The sequence below is a fragment of the Lepidochelys kempii genome, chromosome 11, assembly GCF_965140265.1.
Source record: "Lepidochelys kempii isolate rLepKem1 chromosome 11, rLepKem1.hap2, whole genome shotgun sequence".
NCBI lineage: Eukaryota > Metazoa > Chordata > Testudines > Cheloniidae > Lepidochelys > Lepidochelys kempii.
The window spans coordinates 59,466,712-59,489,206 of NC_133266.1; the positions used below are offsets into that span (position 1 = coordinate 59,466,712).

The 22,495-nt window shown below is 40.8% G+C and overlaps 1 protein-coding gene across 3 annotated transcripts in view; it reads right to left on the reverse strand.

Moving 5' to 3' along the window:
- Window positions 1–264: 264 nt before the first annotated feature.
- Window positions 265–22,495, reverse strand: part of TMEM237 (transmembrane protein 237) — a 30,015-nt gene continuing 7,784 nt past the window's right edge. For 2 of the 3 annotated variants that reach the window (XM_073306437.1, XM_073306435.1), the window contains 8 exons: window positions 21,286–21,406; window positions 19,933–20,093; window positions 14,687–14,810; window positions 12,993–13,184; window positions 4,953–5,026; window positions 4,230–4,323; window positions 2,480–2,601; window positions 265–545 (listed from right to left, as the gene is read on the reverse strand). In XM_073306437.1, the coding sequence (XP_073162538.1) occupies window positions 478–545; window positions 2,480–2,601; window positions 4,230–4,323; window positions 4,953–5,026; window positions 12,993–13,184; window positions 14,687–14,810; window positions 19,933–20,093; window positions 21,286–21,406 (956 nt within the window). In that variant the 3' untranslated portion in view covers window positions 265–477. Of the gene's footprint in view, window positions 546–2,479; window positions 2,602–4,229; window positions 4,324–4,464; window positions 4,618–4,952; window positions 5,027–12,992; window positions 13,185–14,686; window positions 14,811–19,932; window positions 20,094–21,285; window positions 21,407–22,495 lie in introns of those variants that run through there. The other variant, XM_073306436.1, reaches the window with a different exon arrangement.

Consider the following 22,495-nt stretch of genomic DNA (forward strand, 5'->3'; position numbering starts at 1 on the left):
TACTATTTTTTTCATAAGATGACTTGTGTTTTGATCTTTAAAAATATTTAACCAAGTAATACATCCTAATCAGATGAGCTGACATTAGCATCAACACCGAAATGCAACTGGCTGAGGATAAAAAAAATGCTACTCACAAAAGCATTTGCCCATCTGATCTTTTGTATCCCATCAGTCTTCTTCCCGTGCTATCTAGGTAGTGATGTTTACCAAACTAGTTTTGAGTTTATCTCCCAGAAAAGACTCACTTTATCAGAAAAAAAAATATAACATTTTTTATAGTTCTATTCTCAAAAATCTTTGGAATATTTTAAAATAGCATAATTAAAATAAAAGATCCATCAGCAACAAATATATATAAAACAATGTACAAAAATACAAATTTTGTTTTGTAGAAAAGCATTATATACAGGTATAATACGTATAAGTGCTAAGTCCTCAGTCTCAGCTACAGTATATGAAAATGCATTTTCTGCACTACGACTGGACAGTGAGGCCTTTATCCAGCTGAGGAAATTCTTCTACTTCAGCATGAAACATCAGTTCTGGAAGAGAAAGAAAACCAGTATTTTTAAATGCTTTAGTGAAAAACCATATAAATGATTGCTGAATATTTTCTCCTGCTTTTCTCCAAACTTCCTCTTTGAGTTGTCTTCTAAATAATAATACCAACACCTTGATAATGGCAAGCGACATCCCTGTCCCCACCAAGCTGCCATTGTACTAAAAGCCTTAGTACGATGAGGAATGTTCAATGCCAGCAAACCCCCACACAGCAGTATCCTCCATTTGGACTAGTGACATTATCAAAAATACAAACAGCAAAATAAACTAACCAGACAAGTCAACATTAGAAAGTTTTTAAAATTACATTACAATCAGAAAGCAGAATTCAATTTAGAATATTATCAATTTTTATCTAGCTGGCAGCACATTTAGCTGAGGAAAAAAATATACTTCAGCATATAGCTGGATCCACCACATTTGCTGATGACCTCCATATGCTGTTTCAGATGGCGATTTTTTTTTTACTCAATGAAGTATGAGCTTGTTAGACTGTTTTTGAATAGTTTTGAGTTTCCTTCAGTCTGTTTAAGATAGTCCTGAGATGAACCTTCTCAGAATTTCTCTCTCAAAACTTTTAAGGCACTGTCCTCTAGTCAGTGGTTAGCGCCCGGAAACACGGAGGAGTTCTGGGCCAGACCATGCCATTGGCTCACCTTGGGAAAGTCAATTTCACCTCTTTGTGTCTCAGCTTCCCCATTTCTAAGGCACTTTTCAATAATACTATTATATATTGCTTGCAGTCCAAAGATTTAAAAATCCAGCTGGATTTTTGAATTTCAACTCCCCTCCCAACACGTATGAATGACACCAGGAAAGGGAGTAGGGGACAGCAGGGAACTGAGATATAAAAAGTTGTTAAATGTTGTAAAGCAGCTTGAAGAAATATTTTAAAGCTCCATAAATCTACAAAATACTATCAAAGGGGATTTTTTTGGTGACATCAGTTGACATGTGATTGAAACCCAAGCAACCTACATATTCACTGTAGGTTCACTGGACTGGCTAAGCTGTGCTCTGTACAAGTCTGGGAGGAGTGGCAAAGGTAGCATTAAGCAACCTTTTAGTTCCTGATCCTGACACCAAAGGGCACTAGCCCCATTCCGAGATAACAGAGCAGCATCCAGGCTCTGCACCAAACAGACAAGGGGACTATGCACTGTCCCTGAGCTCTGTAGGACCCACTACATTCAAAGCCTGCAAAATTTGAACTGAATAAGTAATTCAATCATAACATAATAAATGACGCACTATTACTGTGTGAGGGAGATTAATGGGCCTGTATCACTGGACAGGGGGAGTTTGACGGTGTAGGAAGGTCTAGGTAAGGACTACTCCTGCTTTTCTGGTCTGTTAAAAAGAATTTGCTGCCCAAGCAGTATTGTACATACATTCAACAAACGTCATTCATGAAATGTGCACTTTAAAACATAATATATAGTCTTCTAATATATAAGCAGAGTACATAATTTTCAAATGGTTTGAACTTTTTTAAAATCAAAGTCATGCTTCCCTCCTTCCCTCCCTCATATTTCAAAAGTCATCTTATTTTGCTTTAGCCAGGACAAATTACTGGTTAGGTTTCCTTGTTTGTTTAACACACACAGGGGGAAAAATTCCATCCTACAGCATTCAAAAATGACCGTATTATTTCCTCAAATTTAAAAAAAAATAATCAGAAGAGAACAACAAAGGACAATTTCATTCCAAGAAGTGAATTCTTTGGAAAGTTCTGAGTATTCAGAGGGAGAGAGAGAGAGGAGGAGAAAAAAGGATTATAATAGAAATATTTTATCCTTAACTATAGCACTGATACATTTCTAAGGACCAGTTCTGAACACAGAACAGAGTAGATCTGGGAGGGCCAAAGGAACATAGCAGTCTCCAACTTTCCTCTAGGCTTAATGTTCCATACCTTCACTGTGATCTAGCTCTGGTCGGTAAGATAAGAAGAGCCACGATAGCCCAACTAGAAGGGCCACCACCAGATTCACCACAATCCATGGCTGAAGAATCTGTTCCTCTGCACCTGCAGTCCTGAGAAAAGCATTAGATACTTATTAGGGTGAAGATAGTGAGGCTTTTCCTGGTGTGTATATATTATTATTTTAACAACTTCTACCATGTAGCACTCTGGCAGCTAGATGCTTTAACTGGAGAAATTAAAAACACCAAACAAAAACAAAATCAAATACTGAACAACAAATGTTTCTCACCTCATGCTCTAAAGCAGGGGTGGCCAACCTGAGCCTGAGAAGGAGCCAGAATTTACCAATGTACAAAAAGAGCCACAGAAATATGTCAGCTGCCCCCATCCATCAGCTCCCTTGCCCCTGCTCCCAGCACCTCCCACCCACCAGCAGCCCTCCCCACACCTCCCTGATCAGCTGTTTCATGGCATGCAGGAGGGAAGAGGGCATGGCAGGCTCAGGAGACGGGGTGGGAAGGGGTGGACTGGGGGCTGGGCCTGTGGCAGAGCGAGGGGTTGAGCAATGAGCACCCCCCAGCACACTGGAAAGTTGGCACCTGTAGCTCCAGCCCCAGAGTCGGTGCCTATACAAGGAGCCACATATTAACTTCTGAAGAGCCGCATGTGGCTCTGGAGCCATAGGTTGGCCACCCCTGCTCTAAAGGTTTTGGGATCTGACGGGCTGTAGAGGAGAGTGAATACCAAAGGCTATGACGCAACTGAGAAGCCCCACTACTTAGCATGGAGTGAGTGTTCAAGTTAGATTTCATCACTAACCCACTTCCCTAGCTGGGAGACAGAAAATAAAGGAGCAGGATTAAATGGTCAATTGTCATCCTGGCAAAAGGTTAACAACAGGGGGCCTCAAGGTTCCATATTAGACCCAGTGTTGTTTAATATATTTATTAATGATCTGGAAAGGGGAATGAGTAGTGAGGTAGTAAAATCTGCAGAGGAGACAAACTTTTAATTATGACTGTGACAGAGTGGGATATGTCTATATCAAATTACCAATTCTGTTTTTACTTTGTGTTGAACACTTGTCTGAACTTCCCTAAGGGCTGCATTCCAGACAGCTGTCCTGCCTAGAAAGGAGTATGACACCTTGTTGAAGGACTGTCTCTGAGAGCCATGAAGACTACAGACTAGGAACATCAAATTTGATTCTGTCTCAACTACTGGCCCACCCTTCAAGAAGCGATGGTCTTTCTACACAAAGGCCGATAATTCTGCAGTAGCCTCTTGTTTAGTGTCTTTTTATGGCACTTTTCCCTAATTTGTTAGAGAGAATAGATAATCTCCTCCAAAAAAGACACTGGCACTCCACAGATTGATCTGCTCCAGGAAAGAAAATGTGCCATCTCTGTGATGTGCCATTTCACAGTTTGGTCACTTCCAAAACAGGGGCCTGAGGACAAAGCCAATGAAGCTGTATAAAGGATACATTTAACCATTAGACACAGTGAGCCCTATTGTGACTTGCTAAACACCCTCAATTCTCAAAGTCATCAAGGGCTCAGTTTAAGGTCTCAAATGCAAAAATATTAGGACAGGTTTAGTTTTGGGAATCTTTTATAACACTTAGATGTGTACTACATGACATCACTAAACCAATGTTAATTAAACATTCTTACATGGTCTGTGTCATAGAAGGGGCAAGAAAATGTTAAAAAATAATGCTATTTAGATTTCCTACCAGAAGCTCCCATTCTCCGAAGGTGGTGTATAGAGGTTGATTCTGTCACTTGTCATCTGCTGGCTCAGAGACAAGATGAGAGCAACAAAGTATACTGGGATAAATGGAAAGAAATGTGCAGCTTTCACTAATTTTACATAAAACACTATCTAGTCACAAAATAATGATTTTTAATAATGCTCTCTCTCTCTCCCTCCACCCCACTGTCTCCAAAATCATAGAATGTGCTGCTCACTTCCACTGCCCAGTCTTCTTCTCCAGCACTCTCCTTAATCTCTCAAATCTGCCTTCTGCCCCCTGCATTCTACCATCCTGACCAAGGCCACTAACCATCTGCTGGCTAAGTCAAAGGGATATGTCATTATTCTTGTTCTACTTCGTACATGTGCTGCATTCAAAATGGAAAAAAATACATTACATGGGGTAAGAAAGAGAAAAAGGATTCAGAAGAACTACAAATCCCACCACTCATTCCAAACTTTTACTTTTAAATAGTTAGTGAAACATTCAGCTCTTTGACCCTCCATTTTTATCGAACAGACTGAAGTGATAATATTTAATACAGTAATGTAAATTTTTTTAAAGTAGGGAACAATTAGGGATGAAATTTCCATTAACAGTACTGTAGATTGCATGTTTAAATTCAGCACTGAAAACGTATGCCAAGATGCATAAAGGCTGTAATTTTCTGCTACTGAATGTTATGGTCTGCTGTATACTCACAGAAAGAGGCTATGGCTGCTGGATCCAGGGTCAGGAAGCCTCGCACTGCTACTGATGCTTTAGCCAAGTCAACCCTGGACAGATATATTATATAAATATAAAGAAATGAAATCATTTACTTATAATAAAATTTCTTCAGGATGGCTCTGTGTATGTACACTTACGGGTACTGAGCCACCTTGTGGTAGAAAGTTCTTCCAGCAGTGTAAGAAGCATTCTCATGCCCTGCCTCCTGCCTCTCCTCTCAGTTACTGACATTCTGAAGACAAGGCTGTATAGGGGTAAGGTGCCCTCATCACTTCAGTTCCTTCTACCACAAAGCCAGAGAAACCAAACAAACAAGGACTCTGACAGAGAGAAAGTCAGGTGGGAAGAGTGAATATGCAGAGCAATCTCAAAGAACCTTGGTTACAAGGAAGTAACCTTAAGTTCTTCTTTGCGTGGTTCTGCATATTCCCTCTTAAGGGATAGAGCGATAGGCAGTGCTGAAAACTGACCTGGAGGTGGAACAGAGTCCTAATTGAATAGACTAGCACCGCTTTACCAAATCCAGTGCCTACCCTAGAGGCCATGTCCAAGGCATAATGTTTACTGGAAGTCCAGGCAGCAGCTCTGCAAATTTCAGCAACTGGCACCTCCCTAAGACAAGCGAAGGAAGAAGCCACAATGATAGAATCAAAGCAGGTATAGGAACTTTTGCTAGTGTGTAACATTCAGCAATACATCGTTAATCCATAGAGATACAGTCTGGAAAGAAACCATATAACCCTTTCAATTTTTAGCATAAGACACAAACAATCTTGATAATTTACAAAACCTCTTAGTTCTATCTATATAATAAGCAAGGGTCCTTCTGGCATCCTCTTTATTAGAGCAAGGCCTCAGGGGAAAACAGCAAATTAATTGTCTGCTTGATGTGAAAATCAGATACCACCTTAAGTAAAAGCCTGGGATCAGGTCAGAGAACTCCTCTGTTTATGAAAAGAAGTGAAAGTTGGATCAGCCAAAATGGTATTCAATTCACTCACTCTGAAGGGGATAATGAAAGCCATCTTGATAGATCAAATGATACAGAGAACATTCAGCAAAGGGTTCAAAGGGCAATTTTACCAGCATGGGCAATACCAAATTTAGATCCCAAGAAGGGACAGGATCTCTAACCAGGGTGTGTGTGTGTGTGTGTTATGCATCTGATAAACCTTTTGACTAAACACGGAACTGTTGTGGTTTAAATGCAAGACAAACAAAGCTTTTAGCAAGCAAGCAGGCTGGTCTGCCGTGTTGGCTTTTTACCCTTTTTTAAATGTTTTTTTTATTTATGCGCATTACATACTTTAACAGCAAAAGGAAACAGCAAAGGAATAATATGACTTTGATTAATATTTTTATTTACCAGCTTTTATTTACTATATTTTTTGCTCTTGGGCCTTGAGCCCAGTCACGGGAGGCTTCCCACAGTTCATGTCCTTTGGATGACTTTCCATGGTTCATGTCCTTGGAAGGAGCAGTGTGTGCACTGCTCCTACACAACACTCAGGGTGTGCCCTGAAAGTTTCCTAGTGCATGAACCCTGCATGAACCCTTCACGGAACAAACAGTGATCTTTCATCAACTAGAAGTCTGATATGCTGAGATGGCTGCCAAATAAACTTTTAATGATGAATCAGTTAACACTTAAGACTTCAAGTATATTAATTATTCCAGAACACAAGGAATGGAAGCAGATACAGGGGAATCAGGTTTTCCCTTCATCCATGCTTGAAATCTGATCCAATTTAAACTAACAGCTTCTAGTGGACTGTTTTCTAGAGTTAACTAGTATGTCCTGTACAAGCAAAGAAAAGCAGGAGCAGACCGAGTGAATGTCCAATCACCCACAGCATCTGGTGAAGAGACTGTAGGTCTGGTCAAAAGATCTTTCCCTCCTGCTGAGACAGCAGGTCTGGAGACAGAGGAAGACACAAAGACTCTGCAGTACAGTTGCAGAAGATTGGTAGATCACTGTTGATGTGGCCAACCCAGGGAAAAGAAAAGGAGTACTTGTGGCACCTTAGAGACCAACAAATTTATTTGAGCATAAGCTTTCGTGAGCTTCAGCTATAGCTCACGAAAGCTTATGCTCAAATAAATTTGTTAGTCTCTAAGGTGCCACTAGTACTCCTTTTCTTTTTGCAAATACAGACTAACACGGCTGCTACTCTGAAACCAGGGAAAAGAGAATCATTTGGGAGAAGCATACATTAGAGTCTTTCCCCAGTGGAGAAGGAAAGCATTTGACAGGGATAGATTGTCTCTGCCCGCTCTGGAATAGAAGAGGCAACACTTTTTGTTGGACCTCATTGCAAACTCGTCCACATCTGGGTGATCCCAGCGGAAGAACATGGTCTGAACCGACTGATACTTTAAGGACCATTCATGCACTGTCTCTGCTAAGTGTATCTGTAACTACATTATTTTACCTTGCCAGATGCAAGGCCACAGGACAGACATCGGGAAGGATACCCCAATACCATAGATTTACAGTCTCTGCACACAAGAGCAGAATGAACACCCCATGCTTGTTGATGTTCCACATTGCCAACATACTGTCCGTCACCACCTGCACCACCCTCCCTTATAGGTGAAGAAGGAATGACTTCAGGGCCAAACAGTTCTCAATTCCAACATACTGATGTGCAGGGTGTCTCCTGATAAAAGGAATGCCCTTGAACTGTCAGCTGATTAAGATGAACCCCCCGCAACCCTTGCTTGAAGCATCCAACTTGACTATCAGAGATGGATCTAGGAGACTGAACTATATAGCTCTGAACAATTGCTCTCACTGACCACCATTTCAGGGAGGCTATAATGTTCTGAGGTATGATGATCAACATATGGAGGCTGTCCCAACTTGCTCTGTAGACCCAAGACATTCAATGCTGCATAGGTCTCATACTCAGATAAGCAAAAGGAGTCACATAAGTAGTGGCTGCCGTAAGGCCCAAAAAGAATTTTATTCTTTGAGCGACACACCACTGAAATCTTTCATCTGGTAGAAAACCCCTCCCTTCCACAGAGTCTGGTATACAGCCTATAAAGGGAATCCTTTCAGTAGGACAGAGAATTGACTTTGGGTGGTTGAGAAGAAGTCCAACATCTGAAAAGAGATTAGTTGTAAAAACAATATGGCTTAACAGGTCCTTGCATACAGCAGCTCCAGTAGCCAATCATCCAAATAAGGGTAAATAAAAATACCCTCATTCCTCAGATGAGCCTCTACCACAGGGTGGCATCTTGTAAAAATTCTGGGCACTGTGGAGAGGCCAAAAGAAAACACCTTGTACTAAAAATGGCATCCGGCCACCATGAAACAGAGGTACTTACAATGCGCGACAAATTGATATAGGGAAAAAATGAGTCATTTAAATCAAGAGTTGTGAACCAATCCATGACTGAAAGCGAAGGGATGTCAACATAGGGAACTGGAACTTCCAAATGTTCTTGTTCAAGTCACTCGAGTCTCGTATCGGATGAAATACCGCCCCCCATCCTTCTTCCACACCACAAAGTAATGGGAATAGCAGCCATGACTCTCCCCCTCTCCAGTATTCGGGGACCTCCACAACTGGTCCCACCCAAAGTAATTTTTCTATTTCTGCAAGAATACCACCCTTGTGAGAGAGGTCCCTGAAGAGTGATGGGTATGGGGGTAATGGAGGATGATGATCAATCTTTTGAATTGTATGACACAGCCCCTTTCCATAATCTCTAAAACCCATTCATTCAACATAATTTGTCTTCATGTGTTAATAAAGTGAGCTAGTCTCTTTCCAAAGAAGGGGGCTGATTGGTTCTGACTGGCTGGTTCTTGATTTCAATCATCCTGTCAAAATTAAGGCTTGTTGTTTCATGTTGAAGGTGCAGATGAGGAAGTGGATTGTTCAGATTTAGACCTCGGGCTAAAAAAGGCCTCTTTTTATGCTGGCTCTGGAATGCTGCAGACTGCTGATATTTTTCATGTCTCTGACCTGACAAAAGTAAAACCACGAAGACTTGGTAGAGCTGTCTCTGGTACCGGAAAGAAGGAGTAGAGGGTCTACTCCTAGCATGTGAAATCATACCCAAAGAGCAGGCAGTCGATCTCATGTTCTTTAGTTTTTCTGACTGCAGGAGGTGATCCAGAGGGTGATACAAGGAGAGGCACAAGTCTCTGCATTTTTAATCTATCTTCCTCCTGGAAAGGATCCAGGTCTAGATCTGAAACAGAATGCACCATGGATAACAGCAGATCCAGAGAGAAGTATGGAGATCCAGCTCTTTGTGGAGACCCTGTACGGGGTCCCAGGAGGAAGCAGCATAAGGTGTTCCAGGGAAAAGACCAGCAGCATCTTCTGATCACTCCTTCCTAACAAGAGACAAGGGAGAAGATCTTGGAACCAGGATAACGTGCCTCTTTTTGAATGACTTGTGTTTCACACTCAGAAGTAAAACGTGAACTGGAGCTGGAAGATGAACTTGGGCTGCCATGGTGACACAGCTCTCCAGAACTGAGGATATAGCCCGAACGGAGCCAGGAACTGACAATGGATGTGACAATGTGGACAACCTCAGATCCAACATTATAAATAAATCCATGTTCCTTGCTACTGAAGGCAGGTCTGGAACAGATCTCCACTTTGGAACTGTAGAGGCCCTGTCAGAATCGGATGGATCGGACAGTTCTGATACCCAGGAACCAGCACTGCTAACAGTGACCATTTAGTCTCTATGCCTCTTTTTCTTCAGCGCTGTGACAGACTGAACTAAAGGTGCTGAAGGTCCAGATTCTTATACATCAGTTCCATCTTCCTGGATCCAGAAGTGGAAGTCAGAACCTATTCTGTTCCATAGGAATTCCGTCAGGTCCAGGTAGCTGGGATGAACAAGGTACACAACCAGTGGCCAAACTCTCTCTCAACCTCTCTTCCAGACAGGGGCAGTTAGATCCAACCACATGGCACTTGCTTTGGACATCTGTAGCCTCGGGGGCTTAACTGAGGGAATCTGCAGGAACCAAATCAGGCCCCGACAGGGGTTGCAGCTTCTTGAAGCCATTCAGGTCACAGAGGCAGAGACTGGCCTCTTAGAGCTAGGATCCAAGACCTTAGCGGGTCCAGAGGATCTAGCTTCAATACCTTCCTTTAGAAAGAGGAGCTCTTGCGAGTCTCCCTATTCTTATGGCCTCTGGGAATAAAGGTTTGGCAAATAAAACACTCTGTAAGAGACAGTCCTTCTCCCAGGCACTTAAGGCACTGCATGGATAGTGGGAAGACAGCCATGCCGGAACTGCACTTCTTGAGTCCTGGCTTCCTCTGTTTCTTCATTTCCTTCGTAACCCGGAACCAGGAAAAACACTAAGAGTATGTCTACACTATGAAATTAGGTCGATTTTATAGAAGTCCATTTTTTGGAAGTGGTTTTATACAGTTGATTGCATGCACCCCCTTAAACCCAGTAAGTTGGCATAGTGCGTCCACAGTACCGTGGCCAGCATCGACTTTCTGAGCAGTGCACTGTGGGTAGCTATCCCACAGTCTCCACTGCCCACTGGAATTCTGGCTGAGCTCGTAATGCCTGATGGGGCAAAAACATTGTCACGGGTGGTTTCGGGTGCATGTCGTCAGTCGCCCCTCCTTCCCTCCCTCCCTCCCTCCCTCCATGAAAGCAATGGCAGACAATCGTTTTGTGGCCTTTTTCCTGGGTTAACTGCGCAGACGCCATAGCACTGCAAGCTGGAGCCCGCTCAGCTCACTGTCACCACTGCTGTTGCAGGCCAGTCTACTGTGGGGGCTGCTGTGATCCAAGTAGCCGCTGCAATCATTGATGTTCTGTTATCAAGGATAGTGACTCTGGGAAATGTGCGGGCCTTTTTAGATTTTAGGTTCATCATATTCCTGTCCTTTGTTGCTGGTAAAGAATCTTGCAGCCGTACATTCCACATGTAACAAGTCCAGGGCTCTTGCTCTTTTGCTTTGGCCACACAGCAGCAGCTCCTGGGTGCCTTCGCATCAATGGTGAACGGCTCCACCGCTTCCGCTGCAACTCTGCTATCCTGATCTGCTGCAACTCTGCAGCGGACTGTGCAGTAGGACTGCTAGCTGTCCTCATCAACAGTGATTTGCTCTCTCCACCGCTTCCACTGCAACTCTGCTATCCTGATCTCCTGCGAGCCGGAGGCTTCTGCCTCAGGCTGCTCTCCCAGCTGGCGGCACTGCACGGTCGCACCTACCCCAGCCTACCCCTTGCTCCCATGGCTCATGAAGCTTGGACAGTAGTAAGGAGCAGTTCAATCATAGTCTGAGCAAGTGCAGAATGGCAGCAGAATGTGCCTTTGGACATTTAAAAGCTCGCTGGCGCTGTTGGTCAGACCTCAGTGCAACCAACATTCCCACTGTTATTGCTGCTTGCTGCGTGCTCCATAATATCTGTTAGAGTAAGGGGGAGACGTTTATGGCAGGGTGGTCGATTGAGGCAAATCGCCTGGCATCAGATTTTGAGCAGCCAGACATCGATTAGAAGAGCACAGCAAGGCGTGCTGCACATCACAGAGACTTTGAAAACCAGTTTCATGACTGGCTAGGCTACGGTGTGACAGTTGTGTGTGTTTCTACTGGATGCAAACCCACCCCCTTTGTTGATTTGAATTCTCTGTAAGACAACCACCCTTCCCCCTTTGAAATAAAGTAACTATTGTTTTGAAACCATGCATTCTTTCTTTATTAAATTTTTAAAAATTGAGATAACGGACAAGGTAGCCAGGGGTGGTTTTGGGTACATGTCGTCAGTGACCATTCCCTCCCTCCATCCGTGAGAGCAATGGCAGACAATCATTTCTCGCCCTTTTTCCTGGATTGCCCGTGCATACACCATAGCACTGCAAGTGGGAGCCCGCTCCAATCACCGCTGCAGTTGTGGGCATTGTAAACACCTTGCATTTGCCCTTGGAGATTTTGGCATATATATTGGCATTACGTCTTTTGGAACGGAGTTCTGATAGCACGGATTAGTCTCCCCATAAAGCGATCAGATCCAATTCCTCCCATTCAGTCCATGCTGGAGCTCTTTTGCGATTCTGGGACTGCATGGTCGCCTGTGCCGATGAGCTCGCCATGCTGGCTAAACAGGAAATGAAATTCAAAAGCTCCCAGGGCTTTTCCTGCGTATCTGACTAGTGTATCTGAGTTGAAAGTGCTGGCCAGAATGGTCACAATGGAGCACTCTGGGATAGCTCCCAGAGACCAATACCGTCAAATTGCATCCCACTACCCCAAATTCGACCCAGCGATGTTGATTTTAGCGCTAATCCCCTCGTCGGGGAGGAGTACAAAAATCGATTTTAAGAGCCCTGTAAGTCGACAAAAATGGCTTTGGCGTGTGGACAGGTGCAAGGTTAAAACGACCTAACGGTGCTAAATTCGACCTAAACTCGTAGTGTAGATCAGGGCTAACTCACAGACTCTTCATAATTAGCGAATACTAACTATTCCTAAGAAACAAGAATCTCCAAAGAGACCGGAGTACTTCACATCTGACCAGGCACATGGTTGGAAGCAACTGAAGTGGTGAAGATGCTCCTCTCCTATATAGCCTTGTCTTCAGAACACCAGCTACCCTGACAGGAGAGGCGGCGGGCACAAAAGCGCTCTAGCTTACACCGTAAGAGGAAGGATCTATCACAAAGTACCACTCAAGGAAGAAAGGCTCACTGAACACAGTACAGGGAGACAGTAAATAACTGTCTCCTTTAGTACTTTGCCATTCTGTTATTTTTGCAAAATACATGTGTATGCATCCACTACATTCCCTTAATATAAAAATATACGGCATATATACATATGGAGGATAAATCTTCTTTTGTCAAGGTAGAGCAAGGCAGAAATGAACTGCAGCAAATGAAGCAATCTATAGTACATTCTATCACCAGTGAGAAAAGTGCCACAGAAAGAAATTTTGTGATTAGATGACTTTAGAAAGGGATGTATGGCATACAAATTATGTAAGTTATACAAATGAACATTTTACCTGTCAAAGGCTGAAACTGTGCTGATTGCCAACAACAAATAAAGGAAACTCTGAGCAGGATATGCTAAGGCCTTGTACTGCTCTAACAGGTTTGAGAGAGTGGATAGCTTGTTTCCTGCGAGAATGTATATTACAATAATGTTCCACACAGCATAGCCAGCAAGAAAGCCATGAGTAAAGAGTCCAATCACCCTAAATGGAGAAGAGATTGTTAGAGTTTTTGTAAGTAGCTGTAATCTCAGCAAAAGTTCATGGTCCAGATTGTCATAGAATCATAGAAGCTAAAGATGGAAAAGACCTATTAGGTTATCCACTCCATCTCTGCTAGGACAGGAGGATTGTTCCTTATGTATCATTTCTAGCAATTTGTCCAGTCTAGTTTAAAAAGTCCCAAGCAATGGGGTTTCCACCTGTTCCCTTGAAAGACTGCTTCACAGCCTAAGAGGTCTTACTAAGGAAATTTTTACTGATGTTTAGCCTTTTCTCTATCCCATTACTCCTATAGCTATATTAGTTATATTCCTTTGCAGTGCTCTAAATAATTCCTCTCCAAACTTGGTGTTCATACTCTTCAAATATAGAAGCTATGTGCACTCCTCCCTGCTGTAGCCCCCCAATTCCATTTTAGTAGTATTTTATCCAAACTATATGTATCTTTTTTCCCCCCTTATAAGTAAGTCTCTCCAGCTCAATGATAATTTTTGCTGCTGTTCTCTGAATTCCTTGCTAACACATTGCCCAGAAGTGAACACAATGTTCACACAGTACAAATATACCAGAGCCAGATAGAGAAGAGCTATTATTTTCCTGCTCCATATTATAATGTCTCTGCACTACCAAAAATCACATGGGCCTTTTTGCTACTACATCACATTGCAAACTCATGCCTAATTTGATTTAAATTTCATTCCTAATTCTTTTTCAGCATTACTAATTTCCAAGTTTTTCCCTCATGAGCTACGTATTTTTCAAATATTTTCTTCCCAGATGCATTACAGTAGTTACATATATCTAATTTTTAATCTCTTTCCTCTGTAGGTCCCTGGGTATTACTTCTGTCCTCACGAACATTTGCACCTCTTTCCACTTTAGTTTCATCTGTGAATTTCAGTGAATTTATTACTTCTTCAAGATCATTTCTGACGACGTTAAATAAGACTGGACCTAACACAATCACTAATCACCTCATACTAGCTCATTACACTGCTGTTTATCATTACATTTCACTTTGGTTGTTACAACCTCTCTTCAGGCTAGTCCATTTGCCTTTTTTCTACAAATGGTACACTAAAAACAGCTTCTGCATTTCATTCAAACTAAAAATCTGTTATTTTCTAAAATTATACATGATACATTTACAGTCTCTCCTACAGTTTAAATTCTGCCTGCAATACTGCAACTTTTTCCCTGTCCCCTCAGAAGCAGGCACTCTCAGTCAAAACAAAACAAACTATACTATAATTTGCTAGAGTGCTGAGAAGCTTTAGGCATAGTCCATCAACAGAAAAGCTTGCAGTTATTCAGTTCTGCACTCATCCATTGTTTGTTGAGTGTGTCCAAAGAGACTAAAAGAGACATCTACAAGATAGACAGAAGGCGTTCACTTCAAAAGCATTCCCTAGCCAGAGAGAAAAAGAAATGGATTTCACACAACAGGTCAATATTTTGAAGAAAGAAAAGAGACTATCAGATACCTGAAACCACGGTGCACTGAGAGTGCCACATCCCTGGTGGTCCATAAAGCCTTTACATCCAAAAATACATCAATGTTTTCTGTGGTTTTAACCAATTCTGTGCGGTCAGCTGCCTGGAAACGCCCTAAAAAGAAAATCTTTACTGAATCATGGAGATTACTACTACTTCCTATTATTTGTATTGCAGTAATACTTTGCCCCTTGTCTATACTAGGAAGTTTTACTGACATTCTGCTACCAACATAGCTACACTACACACTACACACTGCCTGGAAACGCCCTAAAAAGAAAATCTTTACTGAATCATGGAGATTACTACTACTTCCTATTATTTGTATTGCAGTAATACTTTGCCCCTTGTCTATACTAGGAAGTTTTACTGACATTCTGCTACCAACATAGCTACACTACACACTACACACTACAGTGTGTCCTCAGAATCAAGTTGTATCAGCAAAGGACATGCTACACTGTAAGCAGGCATCCAGTGTCTCCCATACCACCATCAGGCACACTAACATCCAGGAAATTTTTGCATTATATTGTGGGATATCATCACTCCTCTCTGGGAACTGTGGGAGTTTGGGATCAAACCCATAATCCACTTTTTCACGCTGTTTTTAAATCCCTCCATTTCTTGCAGTCCAAAAACATAGATGCTGCACAGACCAAAGAATCTTTCGTCTATTTTAAGGACAAGGTAAGTGTTTCTTTTATATTTGTGGAATCTTGGTAACCCATCATGTAGAGGGGATACTGAGGAGTGGATGATGATACAGACAGTGAATGAAAGCAACCAGCTGCTTCAGATATTCATTGACTAGCTGCACACAGAGGAGCGGTGGTTCTTGGCACCGAGTGATGGGACCAGATTGTGATGCAAACCTGGGATGACCTACAGAACTTTTGGATGCAGAAGGTCCCATTCCTGGACTTGTGTTCTGAGCTCACCTCAGTCCTGTAGCAGACACTCCAGAATGAGAGCTGCTTTAATAGCGGAGAAACAGATAGCAATCACTTTCTGGAAGCTTGTAATCCTGGATTGCTATCTGTCAGTAGACAATCAGTTCAGGGTTGGAAAATCAACAGTTGGGATGGTCATCATCCAGGTGTGCGAGGCCATTAAGCATGTCCAGCTGTACAGGATTGGGACTCTGAGCAATGTGTAAGGAAATAATAGATGGATTCTTCCCTAACTGTGGTGGGGTAGTAGATGGAACACATATCCTGCTTCTGTCCCCTGCTCCTATCTTACAGCTGAGTACATAAACAATGATGATCCCCAAGACGTCCTGGCAGAGTACTACGGGAAGGTATCCTACCAGGGTGAGAGAAATGTTCCTCACCTAGAAATGTCCAGAACTACTCACTTGTTACAGGGGACCAGAAAACTAAACATAAATGGTCTTCTCCGCAAGTGGCAGAAGGCCCCCGGGACTCCTGGAGAACAAGTGAACCTGTCCATATCAAAACCCTCCTTCCCCTCCCAAAGCTACCCACACACTGTTTTTATCTCTTTATCTATCTTTTATCTTTCCTGAACTAGATGCAAGTAATATGATTTGGAGTTGAAATCCTGCATCCAATCAGTTTACAACGGATTTTCTGCAAAATCACATACAGTAGAATGAATGCTCACTTATCGAGTTGTGTGTAGCTTACAGTCAGTGCAAGTATGTTTACTGTCTGTAACATATTGAATTGTACTTGGTTATTGTCAAGCATTGCCTGCGAAAGTACTGGCAAAAGTATATATTTGGAAATGGTTTTGGGTGCTTTATCCCGATTCTCTGATTGTATTACTTACTACTGCCAGTTCACACCCTGGAAATAAACTGGCTATTTTAAAACAGAATTCCTTTGCTCCCTGCCCTTGCACAGTCGGCTGCCAATTTGACGGGGGAGAAGATGGTGACCTCCCCTCCCCAGTGGGCCCTGGAGAAAGTAAAAAAATGGCATGCATTAACAGGGACAGTAAATTACACCTACAGGTTGCCCCCTTCTTCAATAATTAGTTCTCTCTCTAGGTTCAGCTGGGTCTCAAAGAGGTCCTGGTGTCAGACTTGCATCATCCACATCCCCCTCCTCAGCAAGCTCCTACTTGGTCTGCAGTTCCAGGGTGCCCTGCTCTGGAACTTGCAAAGTGCCTTCTGTCACTGGTGGGTTGCTTGTGGATGCTCTACATGGCATTGAGCTCCACACAAGGTGGATAAATATCAATGAATTATTTTTTAAATAAAAAAAAAGATTTTTTTTATTTAAATCCGATTTTTTTGATAAAATGCTTTTAGAGGAAAAAACCTATCTAAAGATCGTTTTAATTATGATATCTTTGAGCTATGTATCTCATCATGGAATAGGGATTACAAATTCTAATTCTATAGTATGAAACAATATATTCATGTAATGGTTAAGAAAAATTTTGTAAATGAGTTTCAATAGTTCATGAAATAGGGACCCAATCTTATGGGGTTCCAGGGGCTTCTGTATAGATTATTTAGGTTAATCTTTTTATCTACCCAATGGGACCCAGTGCTTAGTCTAGAAGATACCATCAGAGATGCTTTGTTTTGCAGTTCTCAAACTGTGGATTTGTGTTGCCAGAGATAACATGCTTGTTAACAGCAAAAATGTTTTTAAATAAAATAAATAAATAAATAAATATATAGAGGTGAGAAATAACAGACCTCAACCCTATTGTCCCTCTGCAAATTTGTGTACACAGTCAATCCCTTACCTCTCTCTAAAAGTGCAAAGTTTCATAAAGTTCAATGAATAGAAGATTGTTGGGGGCGGAACAGATCTGGACATGGAGATGAAATCTGGAGATAAATGTGAGAAGGGAGGGACAGGCAGTAGAAACAAAAGTGAAACTATTTGAGCAGCATATTCCAGAAGTCTTGAGGTCTTTCTGAGTGTAGCCTTCATTGATTTGAGATCTACCATACCATTCTCTCACTAGAAGAGAAAACCTATAATGGCAACAGGCCGTAAGAGAGACCCAGGTTGGGAATAAGAACCATTCAAGAAATATATGTTTGCTGATGATGTTTTAAAGAAAGTCACACCAGTGAACTGGTGGAAGTCACTTAAGAACCTGGATTCAGAGACTGTTGAAGTGATAATCTCACTTTTAACAGCAGTAGCTTCTACTACCCGTGTAGAAAGAATATTTTCTTCCTTTGGACTAATTCATTCCAAATTGAGAAATCATTTGGGACCTGAAAAAGCAAGAAAGCTTGTTTTTCTTTTCTAGATTATGAATAAACAGGAAAATGAAGGTGAAGATGACTGAGTAAGCTGTAGAAGCCAATATTTAAAGTTTCTCATGTTGACCTGGCTGACATAATCAATTTAGTTTTTGTTTTTAAAATATTTCATTTAACTATTTGAGTTAAAACAATTTTAACAAAAACAAACCTGATTTTTAAAAACTTGAATGTTTAACTAAATTCAAAAATTCATATGTTTGTTTTGTTAAAATATTATAAGTTTGCTGTTGAATAAAACAATCCAGAATACATAACGTTGTTGTTTTAGTTAAATAAAACAATTTAAACATCTGTCTGGTGATGTTCTCCTCCTAATACAGCATGGCAAGAAAATCCTCCAAATATTAATGATTAATCTGTTGAACTGGAGATATTTATGAAGTCATTGGGAGGTGAACTATCTGCTTCAATTACGTGTGGTAAATGAAAAAAACAATCATTCATTTTCTGATATAGCTGTAAAACTAATCTGAAAAGTTTTCAAAATAAATCACTTTAAAAATGTATAGTGTGTACCTTCTAAAAATGAAACCTACATCTATCTCTGAGTTGTGAAGAATATGTATTAAGGTTATAACAACCAACAAGAATGCACTTTTATGTAAAAATCCATGACTCTTGAGGGGAAGTACCAGACTTTTTGTTGCCTTCCTTTTTCTTCTGTAAGCCTACTGCAGCTCCTTCCCCTTTGCCTGGCATAGGCCCTCATCCTTGCTGTGTCCCCCTGCTTCTGAATCTCCTTTGCAATATCAGTATATACATCTTGATTCCTGTGGGAATCCACACCTGTGCCTGTACAACTCCATCCACTTCACAGACTGAAGAAATCCAGGACCTCTTTCCTGGACCAGGTAGCAGCATAAGGTTTAGCTGGAATCATGCTGGTACAAGAGCGCTTGCAAAGGTGGCAGGCAGGTTAAGTATTTCCAAAACATGCTGGCAAATTTAAATGGGAGACAGGCTTCCAGTCACTGCAAGCCCTGTGCAGCAGAGTTCAAAAAGTTGACCAGAGAGGTCACTGCTGCTGGGACAGCTGCACTGTGGGCTTGTTGCTGGAGGACTGCATTTGCTGGTACAGGTATTTCTGTCTCCTCACAGGCAATTTGATTGCACAACTATACTGATAGAGGCGTTATGTCACTTGGTGAACTGGTTTAATTTTGCCAGCAAAAGTTCAGGGGTTTGTTGGCTGGACTCAGTTTTTAGTGTGGATTCATGCAGAGCTATGCTGAATACAGTTTTGCCAGTAAAACCTTCTAGTGCAGATCAGACTTTAGAAATCTCAATCAGGATGAAGTCCTTGCAATACTGAGTGCTGCACAGGGAGGAAGACTTTAAAACATTTTGGCTCTTATGTTCCCTAACTGTTACCAAGACCCCAAAACATACCTGGTTTCAATAATAGCTTCAGAACAACTACAGTTTTCACTTAAAAGAAAAATGCTTTAGCATCCCATTTTGTCTCCCATAAAAACCTCTTTCATGCCTCTTCCTTTGTATTCAAAAAGTATATGAACATACGGGCCTTCCTATAGTATGTTTTCCCTAAAATTTCTCACTAGGGTAGCAACACTGAAAATACTAGTTAGATAAAGCTCCATCAGCTAGACTTGCTCTGAGCCGGGGGATCAGTTAACTGTGTGATTAAAAAACTAGTGCTTGCGGGTCTCGCATCAAGATGAGTGCAAGAGTAATTCTTGCTTTCCATTAATTTAACTTCGGGGAGCGTGACATTTTCAGAAAGAATGCTCTCCTTCAGGAGTACACAATGATATATTTTAAGTCAAATTACACATATGCAGAAATTTGATAACTTTAAAAATATACATAAGGCCACATGCTCAGGTGGTTTTAATGTTGTGACTATTTCTGCAGAAAAATACATTTGGACAACTTCTCTTTTTTAACAGGACAGCATTAACTTTTTCATTATTATTAAAATGTCTGAAGTTAAAAGAATAAGAAATTACTTACGATTTTTTTCAACAAACACCTTGCTCACAGGCTGGCTAGCACCAGTGGGAGCAGCAAACACAAGCTGCTGATCTGGACTTTTTGTTTGTTCATCTTCAATAATGTCCTCTTCCTCCACTCCCAGTTCATTGGAGCATCGTATTTCTGCTGGCCGAGTCCTCCTATCATCACAGGATATGTGGAGAGAAAAAGAACAACGTCAAAAGCTTTAAAGACTAATGCTCTAATACTGTAAACACTTAAGTACACACCTAATTTTACTGGTTTGAATAGTATGGAATACTCATGTATATAAAGTTTCTTCTGCGTGCAACTGCTTGTAGGATTAGGGCCTAAAATTCTTCTTTACGGAAGTATAAAATCACCATCATCAAGCAAACCCCCAATAACTGTTTTAATATTTTACTTTTGTTTTATGACAAACCACTCAGGTGGGAAAAAAGAGACATGAAAAGATTATTGTAATAGAAAGAATGCAGAAGAAATAAGTTAAAGAAAAAAGCTAAATAAACTGAAATACTTAGGCAGGAAGAGAAGTAAAAGTGTTTTAAAGGAGCAACATTCAGAAGCTGAAGGAAAGTGGAGACAAAATAAAGAGCAAAAGTAATGTTCTGACAAAGTTAAGAAATAAGAGTGAAAGTTAAAGAAAAGCAGAAATCAAATGATTAGGTTCTATCTACACTACAGACTCCTACCAGCACAGACAGCTATGTCAGTCAAGGGTGTGAAGAGGTGTGATCCCTGACTGCAATAATTGTGCTAGCTGAAGTCCCTAGCCACACTTTTACTGGTATAGCTTCTTTTATTTGTGGGAGGTGGTTTCACGATACCAGTACAAAGCACAGCTTTGCAGGTATTGCTGAATCCACACTAAGATCACTTTTGCCAGTGCAATAGTGGTATTCCTATACCATTAAAGCACTCTAGTGCAGATATGGCCTATGTTACATATTCTGATTTATTTTTTAAATTCTGTGATTTAAGTATTGTATTTATACTATCATGCTCACAATTGTAGTGTAGATTTGAAGAATGTTTAAATTAATAAATTGCCAAAATCTACCTCAATATTTCTTAATACTAAATTCTAAGCATTCACTAAGACCACGGATTAAAAAAAAACAAAGTTAATCCCTGACCCTGCAAAGATTTCCACACACTTACCTTTCCGCACACGAACACGCACAATCTGATTTCCGCACACGCACACTTACATTTCCGCACACACACAATCTGAGTAGCTCCAGAGACATCATGTCTTTGCAGGATCAGGGCCTTAAATACTAACATATATTAACACATTATCATAAGTATTCTGTGACAAGAATTATAATGCACCTCAGAAATTCTCACTTTGTTTTTTTCCGATGTTTACGAATCACTGTTTCTTCAGAGGGCTGGGGATCCATGCCATTTCCAGTATGAAAAAAGGATGTGTTGGGAACATTCTGCTGGGTGAAAGAGGTCTCAGACTCTGAAGATTTAAAATAAACCGCAAAAATAACCTATCTGCAGGCTAGTACAGAGTAGGAAACATATGCACTGAGACATTTGTATAACTATAATGCATTCACTGTGAACAAAAAGCACCATGTTCTGAGTTTCAGTTAATACAAAATGCTAATAGAGGATCATCTATAATTCTCCACTTCCAAAATTTGATGTTTCCATTAATCTTGTGACAATTTTTAACCTATTTATCTTTTAATATACTTTCAACAATTTAGGAATTGTGATTGTGTGCGGCAGTATGGTGCCAGTAAACTAAAGCGTTACATGTTTTCAAAGTAACACTTCTAAGTGTTTCAAAGGCAACTTTCACAGCAAAGACTGATGTGCTGTTTGTCTCATTAAAAATATTAAATCTGGGATCAGCATTGGAAAAGCAATTTTCTATTTTTCACTCTAAGAAATAATCAAAGTTCTTACATTATTTTCTTATGATCACATAAAATCGGCCCACCACTGGTCTTTAAATCTTTTAGCAGATGCAGACACCTCAACGTGTTTGCTTTTGGACTGAAAATAGCTACTTGAATAATACAATATCCTAAAAAAATATTACAAGATTGCTCTAATTTATTCTATTGTTAAAATCAGAAAATATTCAAATTAAAAAACTAGCAATAATGAAACCCTGGAAAATTAAACATTCAAAACTCAGGAAATTCCAAAATGTAAATTTCTACTGGAACACTGATTTGGCCCCAATTCACATTATATATGCATATATTTTATGGTGTAGATTACAAAACCTAGCAGCAGTAATAAAATATGGCTCATATTTAACAAGATAAACGGAAGATACTACATAGATGGCAGAATACTACATAGACGGCAAGACAGAAGAGTTATCACTCCAGTAGAAACCTGAACATCTAGAATTGCATGACGCTTGAGTGTTGGATTTCTCAGCCTACTGCTTCATTGACGTGAATTTTCACAGACTCCAAGGATTTACGCTAGAGATGACTTTGGCCTGTAAACAATGCAGATGCACTTATTCTAATGGCTTAAGAAATAGAAATTTAAGAAGTGGGCTCGCGAGATTTTATGCTGCCAA